This window comes from Phaseolus vulgaris, chromosome 3 (assembly GCF_051622355.1).
Source record: "Phaseolus vulgaris cultivar YP4 chromosome 3, ASM5162235v1, whole genome shotgun sequence".
Taxonomy (NCBI): domain Eukaryota; kingdom Viridiplantae; phylum Streptophyta; class Magnoliopsida; order Fabales; family Fabaceae; genus Phaseolus; species Phaseolus vulgaris.
Genome location: NC_143500.1, coordinates 39,762,146 through 39,780,127, shown reverse-complemented (window position 1 = coordinate 39,780,127; position 17,982 = coordinate 39,762,146). Strand labels below are relative to the sequence as shown.

General features: G+C 28.2%; 1 protein-coding gene across 1 annotated transcript; it reads right to left on the bottom strand.

The window, feature by feature from the left end:
- Positions 1–10,687: 10,687 nt before the first annotated feature.
- On the bottom strand, positions 10,688–15,598 carry LOC137807524 (Major facilitator superfamily protein). Its single transcript, XM_068608208.2, has 6 exons — positions 15,012–15,598; positions 14,806–14,908; positions 13,122–13,339; positions 12,371–12,915; positions 11,905–12,248; positions 10,688–11,481 (listed from the first exon to the last, which is right to left on the bottom strand). The coding sequence occupies exons 1-6, from the start codon at positions 15,012–15,014 to the stop codon at positions 10,949–10,951; spliced, it is 1,746 nt and encodes a 581-aa protein (XP_068464309.1). The 5' UTR covers positions 15,015–15,598; the 3' UTR covers positions 10,688–10,948.
- Between the last annotated feature and the right edge of the window lie 2,384 nt (positions 15,599–17,982).

The following is a 17,982-nucleotide window of genomic DNA, read 5'->3' as shown; positions in this document are numbered from 1 at the left end:
TAACTACTGTTTCTGATTTTTGGGCCATGAGAACCGCATCGAACTTAGGATGTTTTCTTCCCACACTTCCATATTTTTTTTTTCCTGCACCCCATAATTGTTGTAATTTCAAAAATATCTTTCTGCAAATATTTTTAGGTTTGTTGTAGGTGACTGAGGTTAGTGGTGAAGTGGTGTTTGGTGGTGCTGTTTTAGGTGAAGGTTGTAGTATTTGGTGGTTTCATAATAGTTGCAGTGATTCATGGTTATTGGTGGTTGTGGTGGTTCATGCTAGTAGTTTGTGGTGGGGGAGATAAGTTAACGTGTTTGTTTTTATTTTTTTATTTTTTAAATTATAAAATTCGAAATATAAAATGATTTTTGAATTATAAAATTTATAATATAAAGTTAATTTTTAAATTTTACAATTCAAAAGCCATTTTCCTTAATTTCTATAAAAAATATGGAAGGTGTAGGGATTTACACTTAATTTTAATTTCCTTAAAAATATATGACTTTTCACTAAAAATATATAAATGCAGAAAGAAATATGGAGGTGCAGGAACAAAACATCCTAACTTAGTCAGATTTCTTTTCAATTGGGCTTACAATTGGGTTCCTCACCTTCCTATCAAGGTTAACTCCAGGCTTCTTCTTCCTGCACCCCCACGTTTTTCTACCTGCATCTCCACAATTTTAAATATTCCAACATTAACCTTGACCTATAATTTCAAAAGGGGTTACCGGATATCGGGATCCAGTAATATATTCTGGATTCATGAATGCGGAATTAATTAAATTGTGTTTTCTGGATGAGGGGGTGTTCCAGAAGGTAAAAGATCATAAATTGTTGTTTTTTGGAGTCCTGAATCCAGAAGCCTAAATTGCATTACGGATTGGTGGATCCATAATTGTTTTTTTTGTGTTATGGATTCCTAAATCTGGAATGCATCACTTGCATTATGGATTTATGAATCTGGACATTTTTTTTGTTATACGGAATGGTCTTTTTGAATTATGGATTGTTGGATCCGGAATAATGTTTTTGACTTATGGATTCATGGATCCTAATTGCAATGATTTTGTTTCATTTTTTTTATTTGTAGAAGCATAGACAATAGTGATGAATTTGAACAAGAATTATATGATGGGGTTGATTTGTGGGATGATGATGATATTGAGAAGTCATTATCCATGTTCTTCATGTTTTTCATCTTCATTAAGATGTCTTCTTCTAACAGAGGTTGTGGGACGTGGACAAACCTCCTCCCTTAGTCTTCACAATTACTGTTCAATTACATTATTCAAGTTAAACCAAATTACAAACTAATGGATAAGATGTTGAACCAATACAAACAAAAAACAACAAATATAAAATTCTATTGAAACCAAAAGAGAGAAAAAAACATTGCATCATTTCTACTAAAGAAATATAAATAAACTATAGACAAAAAAATATATTAAAAGAAAAAAAAAGAAGCTCATTGCAAATCATATTTGAAGACAGAAAAAATCTTTTGATGAAGTTTTATACGTTGAAGAAAGGATGACCATAAAAACATAAATCCAGATCCACAAATTCGGAACCTTTCCAGATCCACAAATTTGGAATCTTTCTGGAACCACAAATCCAAGATTTTACTGGAAGCAAAAATTTGAGATTTCACCGCATTTTGTGATTTGAAATTCTATCGGATTCTATAATCTGGAATGGAAGAAAACACTTACGGAAACAAAAATCCATAAAAAAAACGGATGTGCAGATCCGAAAGCAAAGAAATTTACTTACTTTTGTCAAGAGCACTCTAAATCACCAACAAAAAATGTGAGATTGAAGGAGAAGGATTTGGAGGTGTCGCACTGCTGCTAGAACATGAAAGCGTGTTGCTGCTTGAACATGAAAGTCACGGCTGCGCAAGAGAGCATCATTGCCTGCACCTATTTAGGGTTTTTTTAGATTAAGAATATTTTTGAATTTTAAAAACTAATAAGGGCGATGTAGTCTTTTCATAAGAGTGTGGGGGTGCAAGAAGAAAAATGTGGGGGTGCAGGAAGAAACTGCCTTAACTCCATTATACCTAGTTAGGTTATTTTAGATTGGCAAAATTTTGAACTATGATCACCAGATAATTTATTATATTACTATTTTTAGAAACCGTAATATAATGTGAGTTAACTGTGTTTATTTATTTACTAAAATCGAACTCAAGTTTTTACTTAATAAAAATCAAAGTGGTTACTGTTAAAACAAAAATGCATTAATTATTACTTATTTAATTTAAAATTTTAGATGTTGAAAATTATTTTAAAAGACGTTTAATTCTAGTTGACATTTTAATTACACAAATCTGGTTGCTTGAATAACTAGACACGAAATTGGTTAATGGACCCTTAACTGTCCATGATCGAATGAGATGATTTGTGGACTGTTTTTTCCTGCACCTCCATATCTTTTTCTGTCACCTCCATACACAACATGAAAATACATTTTTATCCTTTTTGTGTCACCCTCATAGAATATTTTTCGGATTATGTTATCCGGAAACTCATTTGAAAAAAGACTTCTGGATTACATAATTCAGAAGCTAAAAAAGACTTTCGGATTATGTAATCCAAAAAAAATCATGCATCTGAAAAAAGGTTTCCGGATTATGTAATCCGGAAGCTAATTACAAATTTGAAAAATATCTTCTGAATTATATAATCCAGAATATTATAAAGGGGCATTTTTGAAAATTCAAAAATTTATGGAGGTGAGAGAAGAAGATATGAAGTTGCAGGAAGAAACAGTCTGATTTGTGTGATCAAAACTATGTTCAACATAAAAATATTGACTGTTAGGTATTTTGATTCCAATAAAACTTTAATTATAATTTTAATGTTCCAGTTTTATAAAATGAAGTTAATTCTATTCAATATTAATATCATTTAATTGTTTTTAAAAAAGCACTACATATTTATAAGAAATAACAGTCTCAATTACTTATTTATAAAGTAGGTTTGGAAATTAATTTTAATATATGTTATTAACAGTTATATTAACATTTTCTGTTAGCAATGAAATAATATATTAACGGTACGATAAAATTGTTTCATTTTATTAAACTATTAAAATTTTACAAAAGCCAAAAAGTACACCTTGTGGAGACCATAAAAATTGAATAAGCCAATATCTATAACTAACCTTTTAAAAAAAATTGCGGAGGGTGTTACGGAAAAAAAAAACAAATTTTAGAAATAAAAAATAATTAGTTGTTATATTGATTAAGTTAGAGAAAAAAAATTATTGATTTTTAAATTAGTTTCTATTAAATAGTTTTTAAATTAATATCTAATTAGCTATCAACATTTTAACTACCAATTATTTAAATTTTTATTATAAATAATAAATAACTTTTTACATAAAATATTTATATCTCATATTATATTATATATATATATATATATCATTATTAATAAAAATAATAGTGATGATGATAATAATAAAATTATCGTATGATTTTAAAATTTCTCTTTCTATAAGGTTATAGATTTTAAGTATGAACCTGAATTTGATGAATTATTAATAAAAGTAATAAATAATAATAAAAATAAATAATATTTATGGTACTTACCTAGAAAAATGTAATTTTTTTAGTAAAACTCAAGTGTGTTGATACATCTACAACTTCCATGTAGATTTTATAGAATCTATGATACTTATTTTTGTTATTTTATCTAAAAATACAATTAATTCATCAAGTTAAAAAAAACTAGCTAAATTAGATGATTTTAGTTAATAATATCAAAAGTTTAATTTTGTTTCAAAAAATTTGTAGAATTAAATGGTTGAATTAGTAGGCGTGAACTAGAACATCTTACTTGTAGTTGTGGAGTTACAGGGTCATATGATTAAAACTTGAATTTTACAAGACTTTTCAACTCAAATAAGCTTGTATGTGGTATAAAAATAGGACTAATGATCTTCAATAAATTCTTTATTTATAAAAGCAATTTTTTTATCTTAAAAAAATATTTTACCAATAATCCAACAAAAATATTATGATAATGTGGGTGTTTATAAGATAAAATTACAAAACTATTTTGAAAATGATTTGATACGGTTAAACCTGTACAAATTAATTTGGAAATTAAATTAAATATGTTTACATTTGAGTTTGAATTAATGGTAGGTTCGAATATTGACCTATTATGATAATTTATATTCAATTCGTGTACTACTAAATGATAAATGTTCACCTTAGGAAAAAAAATATTGCATTTAACTATACTTTATTTTATAATTGATAGATTGATGGCAACATTGACAATATCGATAAAGGCATATCAATTCACATCAAAATCGTTCATAATTGGTCCATTTCTTTAAATAAACCAATATTCGAAAGAAACTAGCTAATTTTCATTAACAATAATCAATATTATTAAAAAGAAACCAGTTAAATTTTCATTAGCAATAACCAATATAAAGATAAATTGATCAATGGCTGGAAAAGCTTAACTGTAATGTTCAATTGTGATTTAAAAAAAAAAAATCTGTTTTAATATATGACATGTTTAAGTAAATTTCTTCAAAAACACCATCAAGAAAAAATAATCTATAAACTAAAACTAATTTATGCACTTACTAAAAATAATTTCTTAATATATATATATATATATATATATATATATATATATATATATATATTAGATACATATTATAGGTATAGGAAGCCATATTTGAGTAGGGTGTAGTCGTAGAAAGGAGGGTTCTCTCCCTAGAATGGGGAGATGCCAAAGCAATGGCTGGGAATGAATGTTCATCCAATAATGCAAATGTAGTAAAAGACTTGCACCATCCTATGTTTAGTCCATTTCTGGGGTTAAGAATGTTTTAAATTCTAACCCCTAAAAATATGCTCTTTTCTATTCAATTTTGGACAATTATACTCCATAATTAATACACAACTCCATTCATTTCGAATTTCATCTACATACGCTCCGCAAATGTCAAATCCTATATATTTTAGGCTTTAAATATTCAACCTAAACTTTTAGATGCCATTTTTTTGTAGAACATTAACATTCCTCTTATCCTTCAATTAGATTCAAGTTGAGATTGGCAGGGCCAATCATAATAGTGTAAAATGTGGCTGTTACAACTAGTGCTTCCATATTCATTTCACTGTTGACATGACGAAAAGGAAAAAAAAAAGATACCAGATAAGGGATCTGATAAGCAATAACAGTCTTTTTGTTTTTGTTGAAGGAGATTAGACTTAAGTTAATAATCAGTGATTTATAAATCAGCTTTCTTCTCATATTTGTTTCCTATATATTCTTCTCAATAGTTTGGTATATTCCATGTTACTTAGTGTGTGCATGTATGGAAAAGTCCAATAACAGAATTGGTGGTTTGAGAATCTTGGCGCATATCCTACACTTCTATCTAACCACTTAAACTCTAATATTTTTAGGGAAAGAACATTAACTAAAGAATCAATAACAAAAGCTAGAAAAAAAAATTAGATACTATTTTAAAAATTGAAAAATATTGATATCTAAATTAATTTTTTTAATAACTGATTTATATAGTCATCAATAAATTTCATTAAGAAGTTCCAGGAGAAAATAAAATTATATAAATATAATTGATGAAATGATATATGATAAATAAAAAATATACAGTGTTAGAAAATTATTAAATAAAATTCAATTTTAGATAAAAAATAATTAATAATTATATTAATTAAATTAAATATTATTCTAAAAAAAATTATTAGTATTTAATTTAATTTTTATTATTGACAAATAATTTTTAAATTATTCTTATATAATACATTTATTGCTCATTTTCCTATAACAACTTTATTTAAGTTCTAAGGATATTATCACTTTTTGAATATTTGTTAGATTGGTATTAAAAGTTATTTTTTATTTTCATCCTAAGAATTGTATTGTTTGATTTGTTGTCTATTATGCTAATGTGATTGTTACTTTTTGTTTTCTAATATTTAAATTATTTATTTCTTCTTGTATTTTACTTTTAAATATCTTATAATCATTAAAAATAATCATTAAATAGTAATTAAAATTAATTTTTTAAGTTTTAACGACTAATATTTTAGATTATAAATTAGTTTATAAAAAAATTAATAGAAACTAATTTAAAATATAAAATATTTAATAGTAGCTAAACTAATTTAAAATATAAAATATTTAATAGTAGCTAATGGATATCACTTAAAACCATTTTATAAATTTTTATTAATAATAAAAACTACTTTAGATATCAATAATTTTTTTTAATTTATAAAATAATTTTTAATTTAATCAAATAATAACTAATAATTTTGATCTTTAAAATTATAATTTCTATCTAATGATTATTTTAAAAAACATATAAGGATAATATTAATGAATGACAAACTATTTATATTCAAGAAGTAAAGTTACTAATAGAAGGAGGGTTGAAGGTGAACTCGATTGTATTTGTTTAGGAGTGAGAAAAATGAGTTAATCAGAAGCTAAAAATTCATGTTTTCATGTGTGTTATAATATATATTAAAAATGGATCTTGAAGAGCTAGAGTACATAAGATATAATGTGCTGAAAAAGAATATTCAAACATGGTAATAAACTCAAAGGATTTGGGTGCGTATAATATGATACACACTCCTTTTAATCTCAATAAACTCCCTTGATAAAAAATACACTGTAAGAAATACTAGCAAGAGATTTATTAAATACCGTAAATTATTGCTTCAATAAATTTTTATATTAGCATGTTGGTGAATAACCTCAAATTTCAATTAATATGTTGATATTTTTTATCATTACAAAGGAATAATTATAACTAGTTCTCCTACTTTTAATAAAAAATAGTCCGAAGTTTTTCTCTTTGGTTACATAGTTAATATTCATTTTGTTATTTTTTAAATAAAAACTTTTATGTTAGCTCAAGTAACAATCATATTTTTTTTACAAAAAGATAAGTTATGAAAATAAAAATAACAATTTTTATTATTGTTTAAAAAAGTAATAATTTTTTTCATTTTATATCTTATAGCTCTCACCCTTTAACTCACAAATAACACACTATATATAGTACTAATTTTTTGCTTTTTTCTGTTTTTCTTTATTATTACAAAAAATTACTTTTTCTTAAAAATCATATTATTTTCCATAAAAGAAGTATTATTGAATGACATTTTCAGGCAATGAGTACCAATAGAGTAGAAATGAATGGGACTTGACTAACACCTCTACAAATAAATTATACTTATATAGCAAAGAATCAGGAAGGACGTTAAACAAAATTATGTCTAAAAATAATTACTAGATAAAAAAAATACTGTACAATTTTTTTTATTTACATATCTATGGACGAGCCTGAACTCATACAATTTATACTTTTTAGCTAATAATTTTACATGGATAAAATCAATATATTTAATGGATTTTGTTTACTAACTATTTCAAATTTTATTATACTTCCAATTCTTTTTAAATATTATTAGTGTGCATTTATTGTCATTACAAAAAAAGAAATATAACATTCTCTTTTTAAATTAATGGTGGGGAATATTTGGAGGAGAATCATTGAGATGAGGATAGAAAGGAAGCAACACCACAAATGACAAATCTGCAAGAGCCAACCATGGGTGCCATCCGAGGTGGGTAATGCATGTTGATATGCAGTTGGTAATTGATTTTTTTAATTATATCATGTTTTGGATAATTAATTTTGTGGTTCATATAATTGAATATTTTTATTTATTATTTTATTTATATTATATTAAGAATTTTTAATTGTTGAAAATTGGTTGTTCTGATAAAAAAATGATCAATTTATAACTCTAATGTAGTGTTATTATTTACGAATGATTTATGTTTGTTTATACTTTTATATTTACAGTAGAAAATTTAAATTTGTTTTTTATTCTATTTTAATATTTTTCATATATATATGTTTCTTATTTATTTGTAATAAATAATAATTTTTTAATTTTTTTAAAACCTGGGGTTTATTAAAAATAAAATTTAAATAGATAAAAAAATATAAATAAGTATCTATTTTATTCTTTATTTTATTAGAATTCTATTTTACTGAAATAGAATAAACCTTTTATTTTAATAAACATTTATAAAAAAATATTTTATTATTTTAGTTTTTACATCACAATAAAAAGATATACATATAAATTAATTAAAAATTATGTAAAAGGTAAGTGTTTCTTTTTTAAAAAAAAAAACTTTTATGTTAAGCATCACTATGCAATTTGACACCTCAAGTAACAATAATCATCTCTCATCACATAAAAAACAATTATTAAAAAAAAAAAAATAAAAAAAATAAAAAATATGAGAATAATAGACAAAAACTCATATGTTAACAAAAACGATACATAAAAAAAAATAGTTAATATTATTTTTAATTTGAAAATAAAAGTTAAATATAAAACAATTTTTAAAAAGTACTACCATTAAAAAAAACTGATATAGTAACTTTTTTTGAGGTATTTATGTGTATTTTTTTATTTATTAAAATGTGAAAAGCTTCCCTAGTTAAGCCAATGCTTCAAGAGGGTGAGGGTGTGTTAAAGCAATCCAATTAATGGAGTTGGAATTTGAATATTTTGAATTGGACTGTTAAACAGGTAAAACATAAGTATTCTTCCCTCAAAGAATGATGCTTCTCTGTCATCATTCTTCAGAACAGAGAGCTCCTTCATAAGAAGACAAATCTCAGAAAATTTCATTTTCAAAAGTATGATGTTGTACTTTTAGAAATCACACATTATTAAGAATATTAAAATTAGAATAATACTTTTTGACATATCTAAAATTTGCTTACTTAAATTGTGATATCCCTAAAATGACTTTTGAATTTTAATATTATAAATAAAAACTAAAGCTAAAATTAAAATAAAAGTTATAACAGAACTAAAAAAATGGTTTCTTATAAAGCGAATGTAACATTTCTATCTTTTAGTATGAGAATAAACGTGTACTAAACATGATGTTACTTTCATTTTAAAAATAAGAAAGCTAAAAGAATAATTTTAGAAAACTGATAACAAAAATATATTATATTTCACATTCATATTTTCAAAAAATAAACTTTTAATTCGTGAAACATTGAGTTGAGTTTGTAAGCTGGCAAAGAAATGCTGTCCCTATATTTTTCAACTTATATTATTGAAATTTGAAATTCCAGTAAGAGTTAAATTTATTATGAACCTCCCATTGTTCCAAAAGGTGTCATCATTGACAAAAAAAGAAAGGATCTTCTTCAAAGACTTTAGTTCCATGGTGTGAATGTTCAGCTCAACTATGGCAGTCTTCTTTAGCTGTTGCTCTTACTTTAAGATTGAATTTCTCTTGTTAATTTTCTTTCTTATTAAAAACCATTGAAAAAGCATAATCGAATATACATGTAGGATTCAGAAATATTAGATACGTTATTATATATAAGTATTAGTTATGAGTGTTAATCCAATTCAATCTTCAAATTATAATATGAGATTTTAACTCATTTATCTATCATAAAATATTTTTATAATCTACTTGGAATCTCCAACAAATCAGGATCCTCAACTCGGTGATCACTTAAATTTTATAAGCAAAAAATATGGTTTGATATAAAACAAAATAATCACTTCACTTTGCAACCTATTTTAATAATATATATTAGTACTTTATATTATAATATAAAAGTAAGATGGTTCTAGATGTCACTGCTGAACTTAATTAACTAGGTTCAGTGCAGCATTGAGTGTTAGAAAACAAGGGACCATAATAAATAGTTTTTGCCCCTCAAAAGTTGGTAGATTCATTTGAGAAAATATCTGGCGACTAAAACAATTTTAAAAGTCACTTTTTTCATAAAAAAAAAAAACTGAAAAGTGAGTCAAACATGGCCTTACATTATAATTTTTTAATTTTGGTTTCCGTCAATTAATACAGTTATTTTCAAGTTAATAAGCGATTATTATTGAAATATATTTTACTTCTATAAAATATTTTTTTCACACAATTAATTAGACATATTATTATATATTTAATCCATATATACTTTATTATTTAAATGGTAATTTTGTGATCATACACAAGTTATATATTTAATTTTTTCTCCACAAAAATTTAAATTGTTATATTTCATGAACATAATAATTTTCCTATATACATATCATATAAAACTGCAAACAAGCATAATTGAGAATTCAATTTGTAGAACATCTATCACCTCTTAGATGTTAATGCTCGCAAATTAATAGATAGAATGAAAGAAAACCATCAATAGATTTATATTAAGATATCCTTAATGTATTTGATCTTTGATGTTTACACTGCTAATAATGAATATTAAAAAAGAATATATTAAAAAATGTTAATTAGAATTTCAAAATTTAAAAGATCAATTATTTTGTGATCAAAAGAATACTAAAATATCTGAATAAATATGTGAAATAAATATTAACAAAATAAAAATCCTTAACTAATAAGTGTGGTTTTTGTTCTCACTTTTTTTTTATGTTTAATTTTATTTTTTGAAAAATCTTTAATAGGTAAAGATATATAGAAACTTGTTTCAATTTCTATTTATATATTTTTTTAAACTGCTTATCAAGCAGTGTGGTTAATAAAACCTTCCAATCCCCATATACCAATTATGATAACACCGGATTTTTTTACACATTCCTAATTTCAACTGAATTATATATAGCAAAAGAAAGGACAACCAATTATATTACGATCGAAAACCAAGCCTGATTGAGAAAAGGTTAAACAAGAGTTGAAAGACCAGAAAATATGTTACATGCTTATGATAGAACCCAACCCAAACATTATTTCTATAGTGTCACGAAAAAAAAAACTAAAGTTAACCCATTCTTCGGATGCATGCATATAACAGCCTATCTACAATTCCACAAAACCATGATAACAGCATTGTCTATAATACAAAATCCTAAAAGCTTAGTATTCAGCACTTTTCCTCAGCTGTGGACCCATTGATTGCTCCCATTTGCATAGCTGGTTGTTTAGGTTTCTTAGGCTTGAACCAAACCGCACAAACTAGAAAAGCTACAAAATTAACAAAGCTAAGTATGGTGAGCAACCCATAGAACAAGTCAAGCCTGCCCTGGTTTATGTTGTCTGCTAGCCACCCCTGACCATCTCTTGTCCCAGTAACTTTCTTCACAACTGAGACAAGGAAACTACTGACGAAGAAACCAAGAGACAAAGTTGTGAGAAAGAGACCCGTGCTCATGGTTTTCATTCCTTTTGGGGACCGTGTTATGAAGAAATCAAGCTGGCCCGTGTATATGAATGCTTCACCAGTACCCACCAAGAAGAACTGTGGGATCAGAAGGAAAACGCTTATAGGCAGTGTTGCATTGTTCCCAGTTACACTTTTTGCCACGGATAACCGTTTCCTCTCGCACAGAGAAGCAACCGCCATTCCGAAAATGGAAAATACAAGTCCAATCGCAATCCTTTGTAGGTCAGTGAAACCTGGTACAAATGGAATAAAACAATATTTTCGTTAATAATTTCTAGCAAAAATATTCTCTCACACACCATTTCTTTATTTACATCCATTTCACAATTCTTATTGACAAAAATAATAGTAAAATAAAATAATAATTTATGCAGTTGTAATTGATATGTAGAAGAAAAGTGGTATTCAGTTCACTTTATACTATATAGGCATTAAATTTTGCAAGACATGGACACTAACATGCATGTTATATATGTATATGGGCTTCCCTTCACATGCAGCTTTCTGCTAGTGCAATATATGTAATAATATCATGATTAACATGAAAAAGGAATTTCATATTAAATAATGTCAATAATTATGTAATCTGAGGAAGTAGGTTTACTTTTGGCATGGCCATGGATTCAAAAAGTAACTAAATCTAATAATGTGTATACCTGGTTTGCCTTTCCACTTTTTCCAAAGGGGCATGACGAGTCGGTCATAAACAGCTAGACTGATTAGTATTGCAGCCACAAAAAATACTGTGAGAGAGCCTGCAGGGATTTGGAAACTCCCCATATTTCTTTCCATGGTGGAGGCTTGCTCAACTGAAAATGTTATCATCTGTGCGTAAGTGGTCCAAAATATGATGGTTGTGGCCCACACTGGTAAAAGTCTCACCATCATTTTCACCTCCTCTACCCTTGTTAGTGTGCATAATTTCCATGGGTTTGGTGCAGAACCAGATAAATTTGTCTCAAAGTCACCTTCTGTCACAATGGCTGCTTTCTCCAAGAAACTACATAATTAAAAACATCAAAAAGAGTATGAGGAAATTTTTAAGACGTCACAATTTAATTAAAAACGTATAAAGATTCGCTAGCTCCCACAAGGGTAGGCAAAGATGATAAGCTTAATTACCGGAACTGGTCGGTGTGCTCTATTCTTGAAGCTTCAGGAGTGTCTTCATACAAAGAACCAACATTGTATGGGAGTTGCATCTTCCTTTTCTTTATTGATGCAACAATAACTTGCCAAATGTGGACAATGGGGCTTCCAAAACTCTTTTTGTATCTGTATCTTTTAGTTCCTGATAAGAACACGATAATGGCTATGATCATAGAAACAGAACATATTCCATACCCCAAACTGCGACTCACTTCATCTTGCAAGTAGACGAGTACTGTGACGGCTGCCAGAGTTCCAAAACTAATGAAGAAGAAAAACCTGTTGAAGAAATATGCCATTTGGGATTTCTCCTTCTCATCTTTCTCATCGAATTGGTCAGACCCAAATCCCGAAACACTAGATTTTAGGCCACCAGTTCCTAGTGCAATAAGGTACAGTGACAAGTATAAGATTCCCATTTGGAATCCGTTCGCTTGTTGGCAACTGTCACTGTTAGCATGGCAAGGTGGTGGACGTAGCTGTGGCAATTTTGATGAGATTGCTAATGCAGCAGTTCCCTGAAATCACCGTTCTCTCAAAGTTAAACTAGGAAGAAGATATGCATAAAGTAAAAACTTTGCTGATCAAAAAATAAAAAAAATAAAAAAAATAAAAAAAATAAAGTAAAAACTTTCCACTTTATGTAAATGAGTGCACATGTGTCATTAAGATTTGACATTTTATGAGAGAAGTAGCCACTTCACTAGTAATTAATGTAACTAACCAGTGTTTGTATTGAAGCGAAGATTCCAATTGTCTTGTATCTGCCAAGGAAGGAATCTGCTAGAAAACCTCCCAGCAAACACAGGAGAAATGATGTGCCCATGAAGTCAGTCACAGTATTAGCTGCAGTTGAGCTTGGCAGATGCATGACTGAGATCATGTATGTTACAAGGTTCACTGCAATCCCCATGGTGGAGAGCCTCTCCACGATTTCAATCCCTGAAAGAATTAACTTCTATTGTTAGAATTCATGTAACTTAATCATTTATTAAGTTACAATTAATTTTGGTTTCATCTTTTATTCTTTCGTGCAACAAAAAAAAAGGACTGAAAATGGTTGTAGAGAAGCAATTGATTAACGCATGTGTCATAAAATTAAGAGTAAAATAATTGTGTTCGTGATTAGAGGCTGTAAGTGAAAAGTGAAACCTAATATGTTGTGAAAGCCAAAAATGAATGAATAAAGTAAGCTCAACTTTCAGAAAAGTGAGGTGAAAAGGTAAGATGAAAAGTTGTAGACGAATGGAACATTGTTGGATTCATTCACACCATAAAGATGATACGTAATGATATGCTTCTTTTCCTCCAAGGCCAAACAGAAGGGGACATAGATGTGAATATTTTTGCCGATAAAAAGAAAAAAACATACATGTGAATATTATGCTCAATCACAAGTATGCACAGGCTTTATTCCACTTGGTTTGTCTCCTTCCCCATATGCAATCATTGCCCCCAAAAAGCATGAGATAGAAAAACTCGAGTATTTCTGAAGGTTAATCTATAAAACCAATGGTAACACCATAAATTTCTAGGACCCCTTGTCTACTTCAAGTCACTGTTGCTACGAGGAGGCGTGTTGGAATTGGAAACAATATCATTCACATGACTTTGCTTATAGTGTCTTAATCTTAGGGAAAATGTTTTTGTAAATATTAAAATGGGATAACAAAATATATCCACATAAACAGCAAGTGAGATTTTGTGGGTGATTATTAAACGTGAAAGAACGTGGGTGATACATAAAGACAAGGAAAATATGTTTACAGTATAAGTCCCATTTTTGTTGGAAGGGTAAAGAGAAATAAAATAAAAAAACAGAGAAAGTGATAGATGTAACAAATGAAAATGGTGTGATATGAAATGAAGAAAAAAGAAAAAATAATGTGAAGATAAAATAAAGAGAAAATGGATGTTTTAAATATTTAAATAATGAAATTATTTTGTTTAATAGTATAAAATCCTGTCAAGTTAAGACTAATTAAAAATTATGTCACATAAAGTTTTAAATAGTTGATTCATTTAAATTAAATTGATTGTTTTAAGTTAGTCTTTGAAAGCAAACTTCTTCGAACTTTGTATGCACCAACACCACACCCTATATCTATTTCTCCATCTCCCATTGATGAACCACCCAATAAACTTATACGTGAATCTCCAACTTGTAGCCAAAAGGATAAAAACAAAACAAAACAACCAGAGCTTCTATATCTTGAAAACTGACCCACAGAAAGAAGGAGATGAAGGAAAAGTTTCATTTTAGATGTGGCATGGTGTATATTATTTGATTTGAAAGTTATATCCTTTCAGTTAAGTCTAATGTATCACATATTCCAAAAAGTAAGTTCCATAATCATAACCAACATGAGATGCAGAGGAGTGGTGGAGATAAGACTATTTCTACAAACCTAAAATAAGAGCTGCTGGTATCCAACCGCCAGTTTTGGATCTATCTGCAGGGAAGCCTTTATAGTCCACAGCTTCAGTAACAATCCAACTCATTTTTTCCTCCTGAAATAAAATCACAATATTTTTAAAAAAGCATATAACATTTGAAGTTACATGCTGGCATGTACCAAAAACTATTCAGCAAGAGATCTCAAAGACCACTGACCATTTTTTCTGAAGCTCTGGGAAGAAAGTAGAAAAGACTTAAAAGTGCTGGAAAGGTGTGAAGCTTTTGCTCTTGTAAACTTCAACTCACAAGTTGGTTTGTGGGGAGAGGCTCCCCATTTATAGGCAAGGTGGACTCAACAAATGGCAATGAGAATCTAAAAGCGAGGTCCTGCCACTATTCATTTGAGACAGATCAGTGCTGGTTTTTTTCATAAAGGTAAGGATTAGGTTTGAGGCAATTAGTGGAAGGTTTAAGGGTAGCTAGACTGGAACTTATTTTCTGATAAGATATTTATTAAGAATATTAATAAGTAAATATAAAGGTAACATTGTTGATTGGAAGGAGAGAATTGGGGGAATAATATGTGGAATCTAGAACATGCAACCATAGCTAGTATATCAATATCGTTTTTTTATGGTACAATACATTGATTTGAGTTAGGAAGGCTGTGAGCCACTCCACCTTGGCCAACTCTTTGAAGTGCTTTTCCTACCCCACATTTGAAAGGGATCTCTCTACCTTCGATTTTTCTGTATAGGTAGATATGGACAGAATATGCAGATAGTCGCAGAAGGTGCAAGGGCTCTTGTTTTGAATTGAATTTAAAACCTTATGATGAATTGATGTGTTTAATTAGCGTTAATCATTGTGACTTTAATTATAAATGGACATTTTTTTCTAAACAAAAAGAAGGTTATATCTGGACGCACTTTACTACTATGAAGGATAAACATTCGTTGAATGTTACGGAGAATCAAGTTGTAAATTGACAAGCATAAACACTGTCTGAAATTCTTTTTCTTCTGCACCCCACCAACTCCTTTTTTTGCTTTAACATTTGAGGCTTCTGCGAACTCACTTCCTCGTAGGAGTCGTGAAATTGCAGTGTTTTATTTGGAAAATGCTGACATGCGTGGATTAATTTGAGATCTGTATATATAGTAATTTATCCGTATGAATATGGATCTCAGATCTGAGTAGTTTAAGTAACGTAACTTAAAAAAAAAACAATTCATAGTCTATATTATATTTATATATAGAGATTCCTCATCAGTTTTTTTTAATTCAATTTTTTATTTATACAATGAAGTATTTTATCATTTTATGAGTTACTTAAAAAATAAAATTATTTTTTAAATTAATGTTAAGTGATAGTTTTTTTTATGTAGATTAATTTCACACTCTTCTTTAATTCTTTATTTTAAGTTAAGAGAAAGAAAAATACTTACTCTCATTAGTTTTCGCACCAAATCTCACATATTAAATAAAATAACATTAATTTTCAATTACTCTCTCCACTCTATTTCAAGTAACTCTAACGAAGGATATGAATACCAGACTTTTGGAAGGAAACTAATATTAATTTTGTTTTTTCTAATTCTTAGTTGTTTCTTTTTGTACTTATGTCTAACTTTTAATTTGTCTTTTCTTATTCTAGCTTTTATTGGCTTTTATTTTACATTATTATGTGTCTTTAACTAGACTTATAATGAGTGTACTACTTGTATATATTCAAACTTTTTATGCTTTGATCTAAGTAAGAAAAATAAAATAGAAGAAATATTTCTTTTCATATCTTTGTCCATATAGACCAAAACCTCAATGAAGATCATGATACCAAACAAAATTCTGAATCAGATAAGCTTTCTAATTAGTACCTAGAAACATAACTGTTAGGAAAAGCTATACAATGTGAGATATCTGCTTTGGAGTCAAATCAAACATAGGTTGCAAATGCATAAAGAAAAAAATAGTCATAGGTTGCAAATGGATATTCAAAATAAAATATAAGGCTAATGGGACAATTGAAAGGTATAAAACAAAGCTAGTAGCAAAGGGATACACACAAACAAAAGGTATTGACTATCTTGATACTTTCTCTCCAGTAGCAAAGATGACCATCATAAGATTGTTTCTTTCTCTAGCTTCTGTCTATAATTGGGAATTGAAACAATTAGACATAAACAATGCATTTTTACATGGAGTGTTGAAAGAATATGTATACATGGTTGCTCCTCCTGGATTGACTTCTACTCAACTAGGACAAGTTTGTAGATTAAAAAAAAAATGCTTTATGGCCTTAAGCAAGCCAGTAAAGAGTGGTTTGCCAAATTGTCATCCTTTTTGCTTTTTATGGGATATACTCAATCTATGAATGATCATACACTATTCATTAATTCTCCTGAATGATCTTTTACATCATTATTGGTGTATGTGGATAATATAATATTGGCAGGAAATGATAAAGAGGAGATTGAACGAATCAATCAAACATTGAATCAAACATTTAAGATTAAGGATCTTGGAAATTTAGGATATTGTTTTGGTTTTGAATTAGTAAGAAAGGGATAATGATGAATCAAAGAAAATACGAACTGGAATTGTTAACATATGCAGGTCTTTTAGCCTGCAAACCTGCACCTACACCAATTGATAATCATACAAAATTATCTTCTACTGAGAGTGTTCCTTTCACATATGTTCAAGCCTATAGAAGATTGATTGGAAGGTTTATGCATCTCACTAATACCCGACATGACATAACCTTTTATGTGCAACAACTTTCTCAATTTCTTGTTAAGCCTGCAATTGCTCACTATAATGCAACAATTAGAATTATCAAATATATTAAAGGAGCTCCGAGTCTTGGTTTATTTTTCTCTTCCAACACTTCTGCTCATTTAAAAGCTTTTATTGATAGTGATTGGGACACCTGTAGTGATTCAAGACAATCAATAATTAGTTTTAGTGTGTATCTTGAGAGTTCCCTCATATCTTGGAAATCAAAGAAACAACAATATCAAAGAGTTATTGTGAAGCTGAATACAGGGCAATGATCACTGTTACATATGAAATTCAATGGCTAACTTTTCTTCTTCAAGATTTCAAAGTTTCTTTTGAGCAATCATCTCTTTTATACTATGACAATGACTCAACAAGATACATTGCAGCAAATCTAGTGTTTCGT